Source organism: Etheostoma spectabile, chromosome 6, assembly GCF_008692095.1.
Source record: "Etheostoma spectabile isolate EspeVRDwgs_2016 chromosome 6, UIUC_Espe_1.0, whole genome shotgun sequence".
Lineage (NCBI taxonomy): Eukaryota > Metazoa > Chordata > Actinopteri > Perciformes > Percidae > Etheostoma > Etheostoma spectabile.
The window spans coordinates 17,514,179-17,532,721 of record NC_045738.1 but is presented as its reverse complement, the minus strand read 5'-3'; the positions used below and the strand labels follow the sequence as shown (position 1 = coordinate 17,532,721).

Sequence of the window (18,543 nt, the reverse complement as noted above, 5' to 3'; positions counted from 1 at the left end):
ACACACACACACACACACACACACACACACACACACACACACACATATTCAATGTTGCATTTCAATCACTCTTTGACTGCCACAAATTCAGAGTGGTAACTATAGAGCATTGAATCTAAACCCAAGCCATATTACATTATCAGATCAATGGTCGACATTTCACTTCAAGTTTGGCCTTACATTTTTTTAATAAGTAATCCATGTAGCAATTCTGATTTATTAGGACAGATATTACATTTAGTCTTTGATAAAATCAGAATCATTATTCATGATCCATTCCTCAATGACTCAAACTGATTGAATGCTCCAAAAATGTTCCATCTCCATTTAACTTTAGGAGATGTCAAACTCGGAGAAAATAACTGTGTGTTGCTGGTTCAAATCCAGGGATGACACTGCCACGTTCGCCAAACGGCCCATTTTGTTTTAGCCGGTGAAGTTTAGAAGGTGCAAGTTATGGTTTCGATAGCCTGGAGTTGATGTCAACATTGTAAACTGGCTCAGTAGGGCTAGAGCGCTATCTAGCAAGCTACTATGCTTTGTTTTCATTCACATTAACTAGGGAGGCTTGCTGTGTTGGCTAGCCTGGCAGAGAGGGTGGCTAATGTTCAGTTGAGCGATGGGAGGTTAGCTGAGGGTGGGGCGGCAGCGGGTTGGGGGCATTCCTTTGACACAATTTTTATGTCTAAACATCTCTGACACTTCCTGAGAGTAAATTGCGCAACGGATAGAATCAGAGTCCCTTCTGTCATAAAACAAGCACCCTGGGAGCCCTGCTCACCACGGGGCTCAAAGCCCTCCGACTCCTCAATGACCAGAAGAGTACAGAACGCAGTCAACACCCTCTCCCCATCTCTCTTTCTCTCTCTCTCACTCGCTCATTCTCCCCTGGAAGAGGCTACGCTAATTACCCAGGCTCTAATGAGACAGAATGGCACTGATCTGGTCTGCCGCTGTGCCACCGGGGGGGCCGGGCAGGGGGGCTGGTGCAGTAGGGGGGAGAGCGAGGGGGAAGGTTGGTGTATGCCATCTGCCGCCCCGCACCCGCCTGGCACGGCAGTCCCTGGAGTGGAGGGGGGGTGCCTTGTTGGTCTGGAGAGGTGGGGGAGTGGGTGGAGGTGGGCGGGGGCGGGTGGGGACACTGATATGAGTAGGAAGGGAGGGTGACAGGATAACTGGAACTGCTTCCTTCATGTTTGGAAAATGACTAATTTCCTGTTACGGGTGGAATCCGCTTAGTGGTTGTACATGTTTCATTGGGACTTGAACGCTTCTCTTAGCTTTAATCTCAGATATTTAGCACATGACCCATCCAACCAGACCAGACCAATGACACACACACACACACACATATGACACACACCACTTCTATCACTCCGCTCCATCCAATGGCTGCTTAGCAAGAGGGGCAGATGGCTGACCTTTTGGGTGTCTGTTTCTGGATTGTGACCGTTCAGAGGTGTGTCTGTTACCGAGAAGCCACTTGGGGTCAGTGTGTTAGAAGTCACGTTTTGCATGAAGATTTGTGCACAAATGGCATTAAAAGACATCCTTGGATAATAAAATTGACAGAGTGAAGATGTCAATCTGTTACTTTTTAATATAAGGAACTGCTAGGGGCTATGTGTTGGAGCGGCATAGTGAAATTTTGCTGCAGAAAAGTTGTACTTTCTGTGCGATGGCAGGGCAGGCATCACAATATCTTATTTTTGTGGACTAATTTTGTGGACTCACAGTTCTCCACACCCCTCTCTCCCTCAAATTAGGCAGATCAGAGCAAGCATATCACAACCCTTAGGGATCTAAAAGAGCCGTGACTGTTTATTAATTGATTTATTTATTTATCTCCTGTGCCTGCTTGGTTATTAGGTTGCCATGGGAAACAGGCTAGGCCAGATCCTCTCTATTATTAAAGACACAATTTCTTGAACTGGAGACCCAGCTGTCTCAATAATTAATTTAGCGAATGAATTATCTCGCAAACGGTAAGTCTTCCCCTCCCTCTGAAATGAGCCTTTCTCTTATTGTTTAATGGACAGTGGAATTCCCACCAGCCTGTTTTCTCTCCACTGACTGTTTCATCGAACCCTCCTCATCTTAGCAGGAGCCGGTGGGTCTCACTGAGCATGCCCGGAGCACTTTGTGTCTCTCCTGCCATCTCTCTCACTTACGCCTTACATGCCACCTCTCACCCCATCTGTCTCCAAATGCATAGCCCACTCCCTCCTCCTCGCCTGCCTCCTCAGTGCAGTCCAAACTAGGAATCTGCCCCCACAGTCAGGACTCCAAATTGTCTCTTCATCACCTCTAGTGCATTATTATAAGACAAATGTTTCCCACTGTGGAGCAGGTGTTAGCCAGTTAACAAGTAAACTGAGCTAGCACTTTGCTAATTGTTCCCTAGCTCTCTCTCTATTAAATGTTTTCAAGGCCTAACCAGTGCTCAACCTGTTAGCCACATGCCAAACCTTACTAGTCCTTAACCTTTTCCTGCTTGTTAGCAAATGCTACCCTTGTACTGTGACAGGCACAGTATTTTGTGAGCTCTTTCTTTCCTGCAAATGCTTGCTAGCTAACCCTCTCCCACTGTTTCCACTTCTCCTGACAGACCACACAGGGCTTGTTCTGAGGCCCATTCTCACTAATCTGATCAGGCAGGCAAATACGCCGGGAAAAACGCTTTAATGATCCCCCTAATTACCTCAAGTCAATACCAACTGTATTATTAGACTCGGGGAAAATATTCCATTAGGGTGCCCCCCGTGGGAGTCCCCCCTGTGCGTGCTGATGTCACGCGCTGCGCGCCCCCTACGCTTGTAATTAATTTTATTTACACACTCAGGAATGCACAAGGTCGCACCTGCAGCCCGGAGCCGCCCGACTCGGCCCGCCTAATCAGATCTGTCATAATTATCATTCTGCATGCTTCTGACACACGCCGGGAAATATTTCAATTTAACTACAGCCACTAGCTCCGGCAGATGCAGTCTGAGAGAGGGAGAGTGTTTGAGCGTGCGAGTGTGTGTGCATACAGGAGTGTGTGTGACTGAGTGTGGGGGAATTGCATGGGGAGACATTAGGACCTATCCATGTGCTCATGTTGGTGCTTGTGTGCACTTGGTTTTGCTGGCATTATTTGATCACACACCATCTTTCACCATCTCCTTTCTCCGTCCTTATCTTGCTCTTTCTCTCTTTCTCTCTCTCTCTCTCTCTCTCTCTCTCTCTCTCTCTCTCTCTCTCTCTCTCTGAGGGTAACTGACTCTCCATCCTCATCACTCTTTCCACATCCTATTCTTCAGTCACTATTTTTGAAAATATACATATATAAATTGAGCCTGATATATGATTTGCCTTTTCAGCCACGCACAGAGAGACATTTGAGATTTTCTGTTTACTTTGTTGCCACTTGTAAAAGTACTCTATTTTAAGTTCAAGATTAATTTCCAAGTTGAACAAGACACACAGCCACAGTGCTGCATATGAAGACTTCTATTTCAGGACACTTTTTGGGGGTGAAAATTTGTTCAGTTTCATTAGTAGCTGAAGCAAACTTGTATGCCAATTAAGGACACTTATTTAGCTGACATAGACAATTTGCAGGTTCTTTGTTATTTCAATCCCTAATTCAATAAGATCAGTCATGATTTATCACCTTAATTATGCTTTGATATTAGCAATTAGACCCCAGCTTTGAATTAAATCTCAATCAAGCTCTTATAATTGAGGGAATCGGACTGCATGTAGGTGCTTTCTGTGTCCGTAATGTTGCTGCCGTTGTTGTCTCAAGCTCATCTTCAGTGTGTTTGTTGTCTTCTGTGCATTCATACTCCATCTGCTTTAGCAGTATTGAACAGAAAAGATTATAAACAGGAGGTAAATTTGTGGTGGGAGAACAGTGTTTGAACATTCAGGATAGCTGTGCAGACAGTGCTGCCACCCAAATATCAGCCCACCACCAGGCTAAACTAGATTACGGTGCAATTTCAGCAATACTAATATTTGATACAAAGAGGCACATGTACTGTAGCATCAACAGTGACTCAATTCTCTGCCATTTTGTACTCATAAAGAGAAAACAATTTCACTAAATGTGATATGGACTGATATTTAAAGGGATTTTTTTTTTTACGTTCTTCTGAGATAATGAATGAATGAAGGCCTTTATTGTCATTGTGCTTACATACAACAAAATGTTCTGTCTCATAAAAAAACTGTTTCCTTTCACTCTGCTCAAACACATACTCACATACTTGCACATTAAGATAGAATAGGTAAGGTATAAGGTAAAATATGACAAAAAAAAGTGCTGTTAAGAGAAGTGCATATACAGTTATGTCTATATCAGGTCTGTTGCCTGTAAATTATTAGTTTGTTATTTAGTACTGTGGACAAATACTGAACATATTAAAGCTAATTTGTAGATATTCAAATTAGAAATGTTCTCTTGTCTCTACTGCTGTTCTTGAGCAAAGCACTTATCCTGCTGAGAACCCCACACAAGTAGACCACAGTTGCACCGGGGAACTCCCACTATTGTTACTATGCTGTGTGCAGTTGTGTGTGAAGAAGTTTGCTGAAAAAGAACAAAACGTGCAGTAAAAAAAAAAAAAACAACCCTGCTGTAACCACACAGATGTTTAATGTGCTCCATTTTCCATGGACTGGTCATTTGCCTTTGGTTATTCTTTATGCTCCATCTGCCTCTATTTGGTTGCACGAAAATTCCCCGCTCACTTTATTGGTTCGGCAGCCATGACATAAAGCCTCAAACAACTGGTTGGTATTGTTTCTGGGAGCAAGTGCTGACACAGAGAGGGCCATTTCCTGCACAGTCATGCCTTGCCTCCACAATGTGTGTCGTGTTAGCTGTCAGTCTGTTATTGTTGTCGACTCGCTTATTGTATCTGGAGAGGTCAGGACCCCTCTTCAGAAAATGTTCACTGTTTGGCTAAGACTTTTCCATGTCGTGGCTCGAATAGAGATTAATTGTTTGGCATGTATGATTCAGACTGGCACATTTCTCTCCAAAAGCTCAGCCACTGACATCCTCACAAAAGAAGATAGTGACACAATCTGGCAATCGGAATCTGGAAAGTATCCACTCTGACAAGACATCAGAGTCATATCAACGTGATTTAATAATAAAAAGAATATTTTTTAAAGGCATGTTTCAAATGATTTAAGATGACTCAGTTTTTTAATCCTCAAACGATTTCCTTACGAGAAAAGCAGCTTCATGATTGGTACAAATGAGAACTAGGAAATTTCATCATCCATTACTGCGGTCACAAATCCAACCATCCTTAGGGCATCTGTCATTTCAAAGAGGATGTCCGTTTGATCTGTTTTGTAGTATGCCTCCTTATGAATACTGGACTCAGATGGCGAAGTTATGAAAAATGATACAGAGGTGAATAAAAATGTGGCTTAACAATAAATTCACCTGTATGATAACATTACGTGACCAGCCCTAGATTTAGTCTTAACAAAGTGGTATATTTTTAGAAACATGTTCATGTTCTTTATTTGTAAGAAATTTTTACATGTGAACTATTTAACGTTCTCATACCTTAGTTCATTTTTTCTTTACCGTTGTTGTTGACGTCCCCTCATGTATTTGACAATGGAAATGGTTAGGGGGTGAGCTCGTGACCAGTGGGTCTCTGGTTTGAATTCGCAGGATGAATGGGTTGAGTAAAGGTGGATTTATGCCTCTGAATTGAGCTGTTTTAGATGTTCCATAGACATGGTTTAAAATTGTACTTTCCATCAGGACATGGAGACTACATAGAGAGGGCCTGGAGCATGTTGAAAAAAGGCTCAGGCCAGTACCAGGGCAAACCTATTCACTGCCAGTGATTGAATGAATTTAAAAACACAATTACTTTGGGTATATACTGAATGCAAAGCTCAACAATTTTCTCTTTTCCTTAGGCTAATAGCAAATTTGTATGTTAGGATCTTACTAGCAGTCATTTTCCCTATGACCATCTCACCATCACATAGACAGTGAAAGATTATAAAAACAATTGCTTTGGGTATATAATGAACACCCAACATAAACATTGTTATTCATCTAGTGTTGCAGTGGTCCTACGATAATCAACAAGTTAAATCCTATGTTGAACCATGAATTATTTCCTTTGGCTTGAAGTCTTGATGGTGGGATCACCAGAACACCTCATCAGAGGAGCATCAATTTGGATTAACACTCCATTAAAGGACTAAATAGACTTTTTCTTTTAAGAGTTTGGGCCTTTGCTCACCTGATCCATCATCTGATGAGACAAACAGCACTTAAATTATGTGTATGTTGTTAATGCTGATGTTATCCCTGTCACATACAGTGTTTACAGCAATTGTTGCACACTATATTGAGCAACTGTCACTGGCTGTGTACACATTAAATACGAAATTTAATAAAGACACTAACAGACACATAAATAGGATGTTTCAGTTGATCTGAAAGGATACAATGTTTTTTTTAACTATATTTTTAAGCACCATCAGCATCATTGCTGTCCTTCCAATTTCCATTGCAGTTCAAATAAGGCCAATAACCCCATATCCATTGTGATATCTTCCTCACAGTATGCCAACAATAATTTGTACAGTCACTCAGAGCTGTTCTATTTGCATATAAATCCCCAACCCCCCCCCCCAAAAAAGAAATTGAAAAAAAAAAAAAAATCTGGACCTGAATTTGAAGTCAATTATTGCTTATTGTTGCGGGAGATTCACATATGCCCTAGCATCAGGAACGTTTCAACGCTCCCATCGTCGTCAGCAGATGGGCGGTCCACCATGGCCTAATGTTTTTACAACACAGCACACGTTACCTTGTGGGGTGAACGTGCACGTGCAACCGCCAGTTTGGCTTGCTCAGGGAAGAGGAACGTGTTATCGGCTGCATTTATCTGCATAGTGTTGTCTGCCAGTGTTGGGTCTCTGCCAGGTTCAAGGAGGAGGAAAGACAATAATGCATTGTCTTCCCCCTACTTTTAGCTCCCTCCCTTGTTCAGACACAGAAGAGGTTTGTCTGCTGCCTTCGAAACAGTCCTGTCCTCCAACCCGCCAGCCACAACAATGGCCACAATCAATTCATCTGAGATTTTTTTTTCTCCTTCATTGATTTGATGTGTCCTCTTGGCCTTTTGCCTTTTTTGTCCAAATGCTTCTCAAAATACTCTCATAGTCAATATCTGGGGTTGAAACTGAGGCATGATTTTTGGTCACGCAGTAATCCGAGGTAAAAAAATCAAATGGCAAATTGATGGACATCTGTTGGCTTATTTTATTTATTTATTTGTGCAGTGGCCGAGGTCAGCCTGATGGGGCTGATAACAAGCAAATGGGATTAGAGGGAAGGTGTTGGCCAGACCTTGTGACAGACCCCTATGTCTGTCTGTCTGTCTGTCTGTCTGACCCTGTCTCACAGCAAAGCCAGTTGCTCATCAGCATTTCTCTGAGCTTCCATGCTGGGTGTGTTTGCAGTGGTAGTTTGGTGGTGAATGGGTGGATGGGTTGGGCGGTGAATACCATGCTGTTCTCTGACAGAGCAGGCCTATGCGCTTATTGGCAGCTTGTGACTGCAGCACTCACATACACGGTGTACCGCATTGCATAGCTGGGTGAATCTCGCGCATGAATTCAACTATTGTGTTGGGAAGAAAATATTTTTATCAGAACACCCGGTTGCTATTTATATCAGGACCATACAATGGCCTGCTGAAGAGTTTATTACTCTTTTAATTTGGCACCTTATGACCCCAGAGTGCCATTAGCCTCTGGTCAGATCTGTGTCTGCTGTAAAACAAGAAAAGCCTGGTGGTTCTTGATTGCCAGTCCTGTTGTTCGAAACTAATTAATAATTTAGCAACGATGACCTAGAGGCATCGGATTATTGTGCAATATTGTCGCAGGTGTGTGCCAACATAGCAAGATAATCCTTTGCCTGTCAGTACTTATTGCTCCGATGAACCTGTTTGCAGCATCTGTGACTTCAACTGAGAGATGTATTTAGCATCAAAACAAGTCTTTCCAGTTCACTACTCACTCTGTGATTTCATAAGTAATTTAGGTTGGTTGTAATGCATTGGTTTACATCAGTAAGTCAACTGAAAACCTTATCAGCATGCGTTTCTGGTAGAAATGTCTGAATGTGTAGCAAATGTGATTTCTACCCATCAATTAATCTGGACATTTTTTTCTTGACTAATTGGTTAGTTTTTTTGTTTGTAAAATGTCAAACAAAAAGAGAGTGTAAAATGTTTTTTTTCTTTTTTTTTTAATTCCTTGTTTTCCCTGACCAAAAGTCCAGCAGTAAATCTTTACCTTTGAGAAGCTTGAACCAGCTAATGTTTGTCATTTTTTTTTCTAATTAATGACTCAAAATAGTTGAAGATTGACCATTTATCAATAGACTAATACTGTCAGCACTAGTCTAAATCGTGTTTGAGAGGCTTTTTCCACCCTAGATTAAATCTTGTGGTAAAGGACTCCGGAGAAAAAAAAAAAATTACATCTTAAGATGCATCTCACCACTTGAACAAACAGAGTTCAAAGTAATTTCACAAACTAATGAAGTTGTTACAGCTAACATGATAGCAAACGCTTGTTTTATCTTTATCACCCAGCAGACACAGAGCAACATGAGAATCCTGGCCAATCCGAGTCCACCATTTACTTCTTAACCAGAGACGCATTTACTATCGCTGTCTGCTGTTCTGGGCTGGGTTATCTGCTTGTCTCACATGGTTTTCTGGAAATGTCTGCATGTGGTTTTGTAGTGATGATTGATGAGAAGTGTGACCAGGGTCCAAAATTAGCACTCGACAAATGTAAAAAGAGTAAAAGTCTGCGTTGATACAATACATGAAGCCAGTCTGTATTGTCGGGTTGTTGAAATAGGCCTACTTCACTCCTACTAAACCCGTTGAGTCGACACTTTATGTTTATGCACACTGGTGGCGGCATGCAACATATGATGGAATTGATCAACGTAAAAGGAAAAATGAAAAGCACGGTAGAAGTAAGTTAAAGGAAAATTTCCCATGAAGTGGCGCTTCACAGATAATGCCAGACGGATGAGGAGACATTGACTTTTTTGGGAAAGCAACGTCAGCGTGAGCTGCATATACCGCAGGTACTCAACAAGTTGGACCTGCTTATTTGTGGTCAGAACTCCTCTTATAAAAATAGAATTAATTAAAGACCACGAAAACAAAAATCATTATGTATCTTATACAGTTTTATGGATGGTTAAAAAGTAGTTTTTTATTCCCTTGGGTAGCTCATCTGGTAGAGCATTCACCCACATACAGAGGCTCTCTCTTTGTGTGTATATATATATATATATATATATATATATATATATATATATATATAATGTTGAGGTTAGATTTTGTTTCAGTTTACAAGCCATTGGCAGATAGGGCGAAAAGTTAATTTTGGACCCTGAGTGCGAGACTTAACCATCCTATCCAAGTCTTATCTAAATCAAAAATTCCGTTAATACTGTGGGTTTTCTGTCAGTGATAGTTATCCGTCTCATCAGTCATAGACGTTCTTATCACCAGTCTGGTTCCTGTCCTTGCGGTACTTTGTGGCCTGGATGGTTAAACTGTGAGATGATCACATTTCTTGACTGAACACGAGTCGTTGTGAAATAAAGTGAGAGTGTATTCTGTGTTGGCCGACAACTGGGCTTGTTCTGAACTACCTGTTCTGTTTATTTATAGAGTGCCCTTAATGATCTTCAACAAAACACAGAGTACACTGGATTGAAGAGCCCTAGATTTTTGTTTTCTGGACTGTGTTGGAACACTTTAGCGGCAGGGGCAGTAAGTTCCATGATCCAATCAAGAGCGGTTGGTGCTTGTCAGCTGCGGTGGAGAGGCACAACAAATTACATTAAATAATAAAGGGGAAAATGGATTTGCAACAGTATGGTTATGTTGAACATGAATTCTTGTTAGTATAGTAATTCTTTGGAAAGAATATTGATTTATATGCAGGGTTCAAAATTAACTTTTTCGTCCACCAGCCAAATGCCAAGTGAATGTTAAAATGTTACCAGCTACTCAATAGATTACCAAATGTTTTTTTTGGCTGGTTAGTGAAGCAAAGCTACCAGCCTCTTGCATATTTTACCAGCATTGGGCTGGTGGACCCTGTATATAAGTACTTCAGATATATTCCACGCTACTTTACATTGTAGTAGGAATACGTTTTATGCCATTTACAATATCTATGTTTTTTTTTTCTTTACTGCCAGTTTACTGACAACAAGGGAGTCAAATTGCTAACTTCACTCTCCCTCTTTCTATTTCTCACCATCTCTCTTTCCTCTCTTTATCCCCGCTGCCTCTGCCTGGCCTGTGGAAGCAATGCAATTAGACAAACACAAACAAAGCTCTTGAAACTGCCATGGAAAATGCTGACTGTCCGCTGTCCACTGTACTGGCCGGGAGCTAACTGCTGTTTGACGTACATCACATGAAAAACGTTTAGCAAATGTTCGTGTGATGAACGTCAGCTGAAAAACTGTAGAACTAAAGGCAGCAAAACGAAAAATTAAAAGCCACACAAACGAACATTCACACTTGTGAACTAATAAAGTATCTGTACTTTATTTCATCAAAATGGACTTCCTGGCATTGGGATAGAGTTCACGTCGTGCCTTTGTTTGATTGGCTCTGCTACCTTGGGTTTAATCCTGCTGGTTTTGGGAGTGTTTGAGTTGGATTACTCCATCGTTGGGCCGGGGTACAGTTTCTCTGGCTTTGACAAGATGGTGTGTGGTGGTTTGTGTGCGTCTCTTTGTGTGTTTATGAGTCGTGTGTGTGTGTGTGTCTGTGTGTGTGTTCTCCCTCACTACCGAATCAGCTGAAACCACAGACAGCCCAACTGGAGCGCCGTCCAAATCCCTCTGCATGCAAATTAAAAACGCAACAATAAACGTGGCAAAGGAACAAGGTGGGCACGTAGGCTTTATGGCCCCCTCTACCCACTCTCCTCCCTCTCCCTCTCTCTCTCTCTTTATGTCTCTCTTCTCTCTTTCTCCCCCTCTCAGCTTCCTCCAAAACCCCTCCTGGGTTTGATGTGGCTTATGGGAGGAGTTGGAACAGGGGACAACCAAACTGCTGAGTTATCTCTTGCATGCAGTGTGGCGGCGTGGCTCTGCCCTCTGTGTGTATGAGTGTTTGTGTGTGTGTCTGTGTGCGGACCAGCAGCGCGGTGTAATCCTGTGGAAATGAAAGGTGCTGCCGCGCACTGGCCGGGAGATTACAGCGCCTCTCTGACACGGTGCCAGGACAGACTACCCGGCAGAGCGAGTAGCACACACTCACACCTCGCTGCTTCTCTTTGACGCTGTGTTTCTTCCTCGCTGGTTTCACTCCCCGGCCGTCCCTCCTTCTTCATCCACTTTTGTCCCTTTACAGCTCTCTTGTAGCGTCATGCCATGCCCCCGCCCCCCTCCCCCCCAGTCCTCTTCGCCTTCCCACACAGTACTACAGAGTGTTAGTTCCCTTCACTCTTACTCACACACACTGGCCTGCTGAGGTTTAGGTCATCACGTCCGATGCTGGGAGACCACGTCAGTCACCTCCTGCAGAGCCCTTCTGTCCTGCACTTTCAGTAACGTGTCAGTCTCCTATTGAATCTTTCACTGATCAAGTTCAGACACATTGTGCACCCATTTTATTGAGGAAATAAAGCCTTTTGGATTGTAATCGTCCCATACAGCTCCTCAGCTCTGTCTTTCATGGCCCTCTGCTGGAGTGTTTCAAACATGGGAGTCACTTGCTTCCTCCCATGGGTGCTGCTCAATATGCGAGTGTGTGTTTCTCGTCACGTTAAATTGTTCCGTCCTGCTGTGTTGCTTGACCTTGGCTAATTCACATCTTCATCTTCAGCTGCGGCAGAAAGAACGTATTAACTGCAGGTGCAGCTACCGAAAAACAATAGGATGTTGTCTTTGTATTTTGTCTTTGACTTTGATTTATTTTACTGGAAAGTGTTTTTGCAAAATCTTTTCATTGGAATTACTTAAATCCTTTGGAATGGTGTAACATTGGATCTTTTTTTAATATTGGTACTTTAATGCTTTCCTAAAAACATGTTGGCGTTTTTCTGTTACTCATTTTTATTTAAACACCAGAAAAATATATATTTAATTATCTTGTTCTCCTATTAGGTAAAGCACTGTAAAACGTGGTGACCATGTAAACAGTTTCCATACGCTTGGGCCTAACATTAATATGGACACTCAAAGAGATTCATAATACAATATGTGACCTGTGCTCACATTTGAGCCTACAGACCATGCTTTACTGACCTTTCCCTCCCTGTGCCTCCCTCTGATCCTCCCTTCAGGGTTGGCTCTGTGAGCTGCTGCGTTGGAAGGAGGATCCCTCTCCGGAGAACAGGACGCTCTGGGAGAACCTCTCCATGATCCGCCGCTTCCTGAGCCTCTGCCAGGTCGAACGCGACGCCATCTACGAGCAGGAGAGCAGCGCCGGGCAGCAGCAGCATCACAACGAGCGGCCCATGCACTTAATGCACATCTCCACAGAGCAGCCACAGGTGAGTGAGTGAGTGACTGTGTGTGTGTGTGTGTGTGTGTGTGTGTGTGTGTGTGTGTGTGTGTGTGTGTGTGTGTGTGTGTGTGTGAGAGAGAGTATTGCCTCAACCCTCATTTGCATTTTCAAGCTGGTTTAAACAAATGTCCTGCTATATCCGTCGGTCGTCACTTAAAAAACTGGATGCACTGGTAGAAATGAAATGACATAACACTGTTGACAAGTTTGTAATAAGAAATAAAAACATGTACAAATGCAGATGCAATTAAACATAAAATATGAATAAATGACAAATGTTTATTAAATAAAATTATTTTTCACACACTTTACATGTAGGAGGCACACATACATGCATGGATACACACACACCCACACCAGCACATACAAGGTTTTACTAGTGATAATGTACTGTAAACTCAGACCCCTTCTCTGTTACTCAGACTCGATTAATTGATCATCAGAAAGTAATTTGTCGACTGTTTTGACAATCAATTAGGCTAATCACTGAAATCTGTTTGTTTTTTTTCGAGAAAGAATGCCAAACATTCAGATTTGCTACTTTCTTGCTACTTTGTCTGGCGGAACTGTAAACTGAATATGTTTTGGGGTTTTAGACGTGATCAGAAAAAAACAAGCAATTTCAGGTTGTCAATTATGACCAGCAATATTCCCCTTATTATCTGACCTTTTACAGACCAAATGATAAATCCATCAGTCTTACTGTATTTGTATGAGTTTTCCTACTACTGAAGTTCTATATCCAAAACAAATAAGTTAAAAACATGATGTCCCCCAGTTTATTTCATCTAAACTAATCTTTCAGGAATTCTTAATAAACAACACTTAGGAGTTTGATAATTAGAAACAGCAACAATTAAAAGTTGCTGCTTTTCAGCGAACACCGTTTTTGAATAGATCATTAGCCCGAACTTATTTAAGAGAGTTTCTTTATAAAAGACATCTGGCAGATAAATGGAAAATATCAGACGGGCTCGGTTAACGGTCGAAATCTCTTAATGAAGTACAATAATACTTCTATTAAAAGTCTGAGCCACAGCTGAGCGGTTGATTAGTTATTTGGTTACTTGGAAACATGGCCAGTGTTTCACAAAGGCTGCCATTTACTGGATATAAATAAGGTAATGGGATTTCTTTTACAAATCAGTTTCAGCAGCAGTTATGGAATGAGGGAATTTTGGGCATACTTTGCATGTGAACCAAAATGGTTGTAGATTGATAAAATAAGATTATTTCTGATTTAATAGTGCAGTTTTACACGACCATAAGAGACTAGTGTTTAAATATTTTGTGCCGGTCCTTCACTAACACGATACATTAGCCAAATTAGCTCCCATTTGCTCAACAAGAACTATCATAGCTCAGTATATTGGTACAGTAAAATCACATCTTTGGGTGCATTTATGCAGCTGGCAAACAGAGTCCCTGCAAAGTGCTGTTTTGCAAACTTCATTATGAAACACCTATTCTACAGTGTCTGACTCAGAAATGAAAATAAAAGAGCACCCATTTTGCGGGGTCAATAGGGACCACGAGTTGCCCACTCACTCCCTCTCCAACCACACAATGAGACATTTTACGAGTAATGTGTCATGTGTTTACACTAACGGGATTCTGACGGCCGAGTGAAAGCCATCGATAGCATTCTCACACTGCGGCAAATCAGCCAGACCATCGCAACGTGAATTGTGCACAGGGAGCTTGTTTATCACTGCCTGGCAATAGAGCCTGATAAGCAGCAGAGGCCATAACAGAGAGGCCAGTTTCCCACTGTGTGTAGGGCTGAGTGTGTCTCTTGAGTGAGTGAGTGTATGTGTGTGTGTGTGTGTGTGTGTGTGTGTGTGTGCGTGTGTGTGTGTGTGTCAACCCCCACAATGAGAGACACAATCTCACAATACCAAAAAAGAAAAAGTCATATCTGCAGAACTGATTACATTCAATGAGATATTACATGGAAAATTCCTTCAACCAAGTGCCTGTTCTATACACAGCGGGCCCATTTTTCCTCACAACTCAATTGATTTTAATGAAAGGCCTTATTAAGGCGCCGATAAGTGTTCACTGATAACATTCCCTTTCTCCTTTCTCTTCCCCTTTTTTTCCCACTGCAGCCTCAGCCACCCCATTCACATCAGCAACACCCGCCCTCCCTGTCCCTCCAGCACCCTTCCCAACCCCTTTTATCCCAGCAGCCCTTGCAGCAACTGCAGCCCTGCACCGGCCCCCGGTTGCCGCCTCGCCAGCCTTCCACCGCTTCCCCGGCCGAGACGGAGGACGAGAGCAGCCGCGGAGGGAGCATCAAGTCCCGCACCTGCGGAGGGAAGATCTCCCTGGAGGCGCTGGGCATCCTGCAGAGCTTCATCCAGGACGTAGGCCTGTACCCCGACGAGGAGGCCATCCACACCCTATCGGCCCAGCTGGACCTGCCCAAGCTCACCATCATCAAGTTCTTCCAGAGCCAACGCTTTTACATCAATCACCCAGCCAAGGCGCCCAAGGAGCCCAGTAACAACAACAAAAACAGCAGCAACGCGGCAACCACCAACACCAACACAAGCAGCAGCGGCGGCAGCAGCAGCAGCAGCCCAGCCTTTGAGGAGGAGCTGACGGACTTCAGGGAGAGTGCAGAGCTGCTGAAAGAGCTGGACGACAGCACGCAGACCAACAGCACCATCTTCTCCATCAAGATGGAAGAGCACCTGGCCCGAGGCGCAGAGGCCCAGTCCGAGTCTGAGCACGAGGCCAAGGAGTAGGACTCCCCCCCCCCCCGCCGCTTGACTGAACATGTACTCAGAGTTTTCCTGTGCACACACAGACTGATGACTGTGCTAAATGTAACGCTCTGGCCGACACAGAACCACCACACTGCAATAAAGAAAAGTAGTGTTTTTAATCGGACAGTGTCTGGACTCTATGGGAGTGTTTATATATATATATATATATATATATATATATTATTATATATATATATATATATTATTTAAAGTTGCAGACTGACAGGCTATGTGAAGTGAGTGTTCACACACTGAAGAGCCCATTTCAGACCCAAGTACTACTTTTTGGATTTTGTAAAACTTGTATTATTCACTGTAAAGACTGACGCATCATTTAAATAATCTGCACAAAAAATTATTCTAAGTATGTTGCCGTGGATATTTGCTGACTGCACTCTATGTCTGTTGTTTTACACATGACTTACTTTATCTTTTTGAGCTACTGATTATATTTAAAAAGAAAAAAGTCCCCCTGGAGTTTGCCAGGACTTTGATAGGTTGTACGTTATGTGATGTTTAACTGGATACAAAAAAAAAAAAAGAACAAATAGAAAATGAAATCTAGGACCAAGGGGTTGACAAGGCCTTAATTATGAGGTAGTCTGGAGCCTGCTGGCAGATTAGTTATTCTTTTAATAATGTGATTATAGATCACTCCAAACTCTGGAACGCGATCACCCAGCCCAGGGGAATCTCCCAAGAACAGCTCAGTCTTTACATATTATTTGTTAGGGAGGAAATATAAATATATATATATAGACATTATATTGTAACTGTAAAAAAATAAAAAAAAATAACAGTCTTAAAGAAACTATGCCAACAAATGCCTTGTACTATACGGCACTGCCGATTTTAGATTATTTTGCAAAACCTTTGTCACTGTAACTCTCTGAATTGCCACACAGTTAGAAATGTGAATTAAACCATGTTTATGTTGTCCGACATTATTTATTTGCAGTTCATGCAGTGTTTCTAATGTAATTACTTTTTCTTTCTTTTTTTTAAATTTATGTTACATCAAGCTTTTTTTTCATTAATTCCACCGATCTTTTTTCTATTTATAAATGTGATTTCGATGGGCAGTAAAAACAAAAAGTGTCTTAAACGTTTTAAATGGAGAAATGTGCTTTAAAGGTTGCCTATAAAAAGTGCTGTATGTCAAGCAACTCATGCTACAAGCTTCACAATTAATGTTGTATGCAATTTTTACTATCATGCAAATAAGCTTAGGTAAAATGACTAACCTATAGAACAACTTAGAGAGAAAAACATATGCAATCTGTGTGAAAATCGATGTCTGCGATGTGTCTTCCTTTGGTTAACAATCCAATTCAAAAAGCTATTCCTGTATAAATATTCTGTATAAAAGTGTTTCTTTTTTATGAGTTTATTTCAATGAGAACACCAGTTATTTTGTTACGACTGACTGTTTTATAAGTGTTTCTCGGTTCCTTCCTGCAGAAATGTTCTAACTAGAAGTGTTTAATGATTGTTAATTACACAATTAAACTGTTTGTATTGTACCACAGATTTCTTGGCATTAACTTGACCGGACTCTTTTGACACCGGAGTGGGCTTTTCTCCTCTGAAAAACAAAAGACCAAACAATGTGAATTGTTTTTTTTTTGTTTTTTTTTGTTTTTTTAAATCTACTGCTTTGACGTATCAACTCCAGTTACTGCCTGGGGTCGGCCGCAGTCACTGAACACGTTATTTGTAATGACTGTAAATATCACATCTTATGAATCATTGATTGTTTATTATTGTAAATATACTTGAAGTTTGTGCCAGAGCTCACCATACAAAATTGAAATCAACGTTCTGTCGTGCCTCTTCCTCTCGAACCGACTGTACCTGGGCTCTGCTACTGCTGAGTGTATCTGAAGCACCTGTGAGATCTGAAATAAATAAATGTTAGGTGTGAACACCTGTAATAGCAAAAGCCCTCTGCGGGGAGTTCAGATAGGAAAACAGCACAGGTGTGCCGACCTCGCCGTGAACCCCGGGTGTCTGCACCTTTAGGAAATTACCCTCACCTGTTAACACCCTGCGATGTGTGCCAGCCAATCTGGGCCGGCGTTCCCTTGATGTTCTGCTCTTCTTTTTTTTTCTTCTTTTTTTTCATGAATAAAAAAAGCCAGAGTGTAACATTGTGTGTGTTGAGAGGAAAAGAAATTGACATAAAACAGATCATGCATGTACAAAAAGTGTTCTCTGGGGGGAGGGTGGGGTCGTTGTGTTACAAGAAGGTGCATCTACAGTGTCAGGAGGGAAAAAAATATAAGAAAAAACACACTTACAAAGTAGAGAGGCATCAGTCAGCTTCATTTTTTCCCCCAGATTTTGACACTACAAGTGAATTACCCGCTGACAAACAGAGGTGAAGGCACCAACAAACAACAGGAACTCCAGCACAATGCTCCTCATTATCACTGTTTTCATAAGGATCAGTCTTATTTGCCTCAGACTTGCAAGAGCTTTTCCCTCACAGATGGCTAATACTCTCTTATAACAGCGCTACTTGATTTTGGAGGTGGTTTTTCTTGATGATCTCTTATAATATTAAAAATTCTAAAAAAAAAGGGGGGTTATAGAATACCAAGCGACTGCCCACATACAGTTGCGAAAGAGTTTGCAGCCGTCATGGCTCCATTTGAGTGGATGATGAGCTGAAAAGGATCACAACTGCTGTTTCTCTAACCAGAGAGCTCCAGTTTTGTGCTAAACGCTGGAGTTTCGCCATGGGTGGGTATCATGGGTGATTGCTCAGAGAAGACTGGCAACAGTTTCTAAACTCCATCTCCATTAGTCTGTTCGCTGGCTCTCCACGGCATCAAACACACTTCAAAGACTTTCCCCAGATTTCGAAATAGAAATCATAATTACGACAAGAATGGTGACTGATGAATCACTGACTCTGTTACCCCGGGCTTCTCATGCTGTTGCTTATTTTAAAAAAGAATTAAAAAAAATTAGCAGGCTACACAAGATAAGTTTCCCAGAAAGCACTCAGAGATGATGTCACATTATGCCGCGGTACGCCACTTTTGGAGAGAACAAGCTGATTCAGTTTTCATGTGATATTTGTAGAAATTCTCAACGTCAAGCATATGAAACAGTTTCCACATAAGAGTTCCAGTTGGTCCACAGGCCTGCCGGGTAAA

At 42.0% G+C, this 18,543-nt stretch overlaps 1 protein-coding gene across 4 annotated transcripts in view; it reads left to right on the top strand.

The window, feature by feature from the left end:
* satb1b (SATB homeobox 1b) overlaps positions 1 to 17,287 on the top strand; it is a 61,724-nt gene extending 44,437 nt beyond the window's left edge. For 3 of the 4 annotated variants that reach the window (XM_032518579.1, XM_032518580.1, XM_032518581.1), the window contains exons 12-13: positions 12,382 to 12,591; positions 14,717 to 17,196. In XM_032518579.1, coding sequence (XP_032374470.1) covers positions 12,382 to 12,591; positions 14,717 to 15,358 — 852 coding nt within the window. In that variant the 3' untranslated portion in view covers positions 15,359 to 17,196. Of the gene's footprint in view, positions 1 to 12,381; positions 12,592 to 14,716 lie in introns of all 4 variants that reach the window. The other variant, XM_032518582.1, reaches the window with a different exon arrangement.
* The last annotated feature ends 1,256 nt before the right edge of the window (positions 17,288 to 18,543 follow it).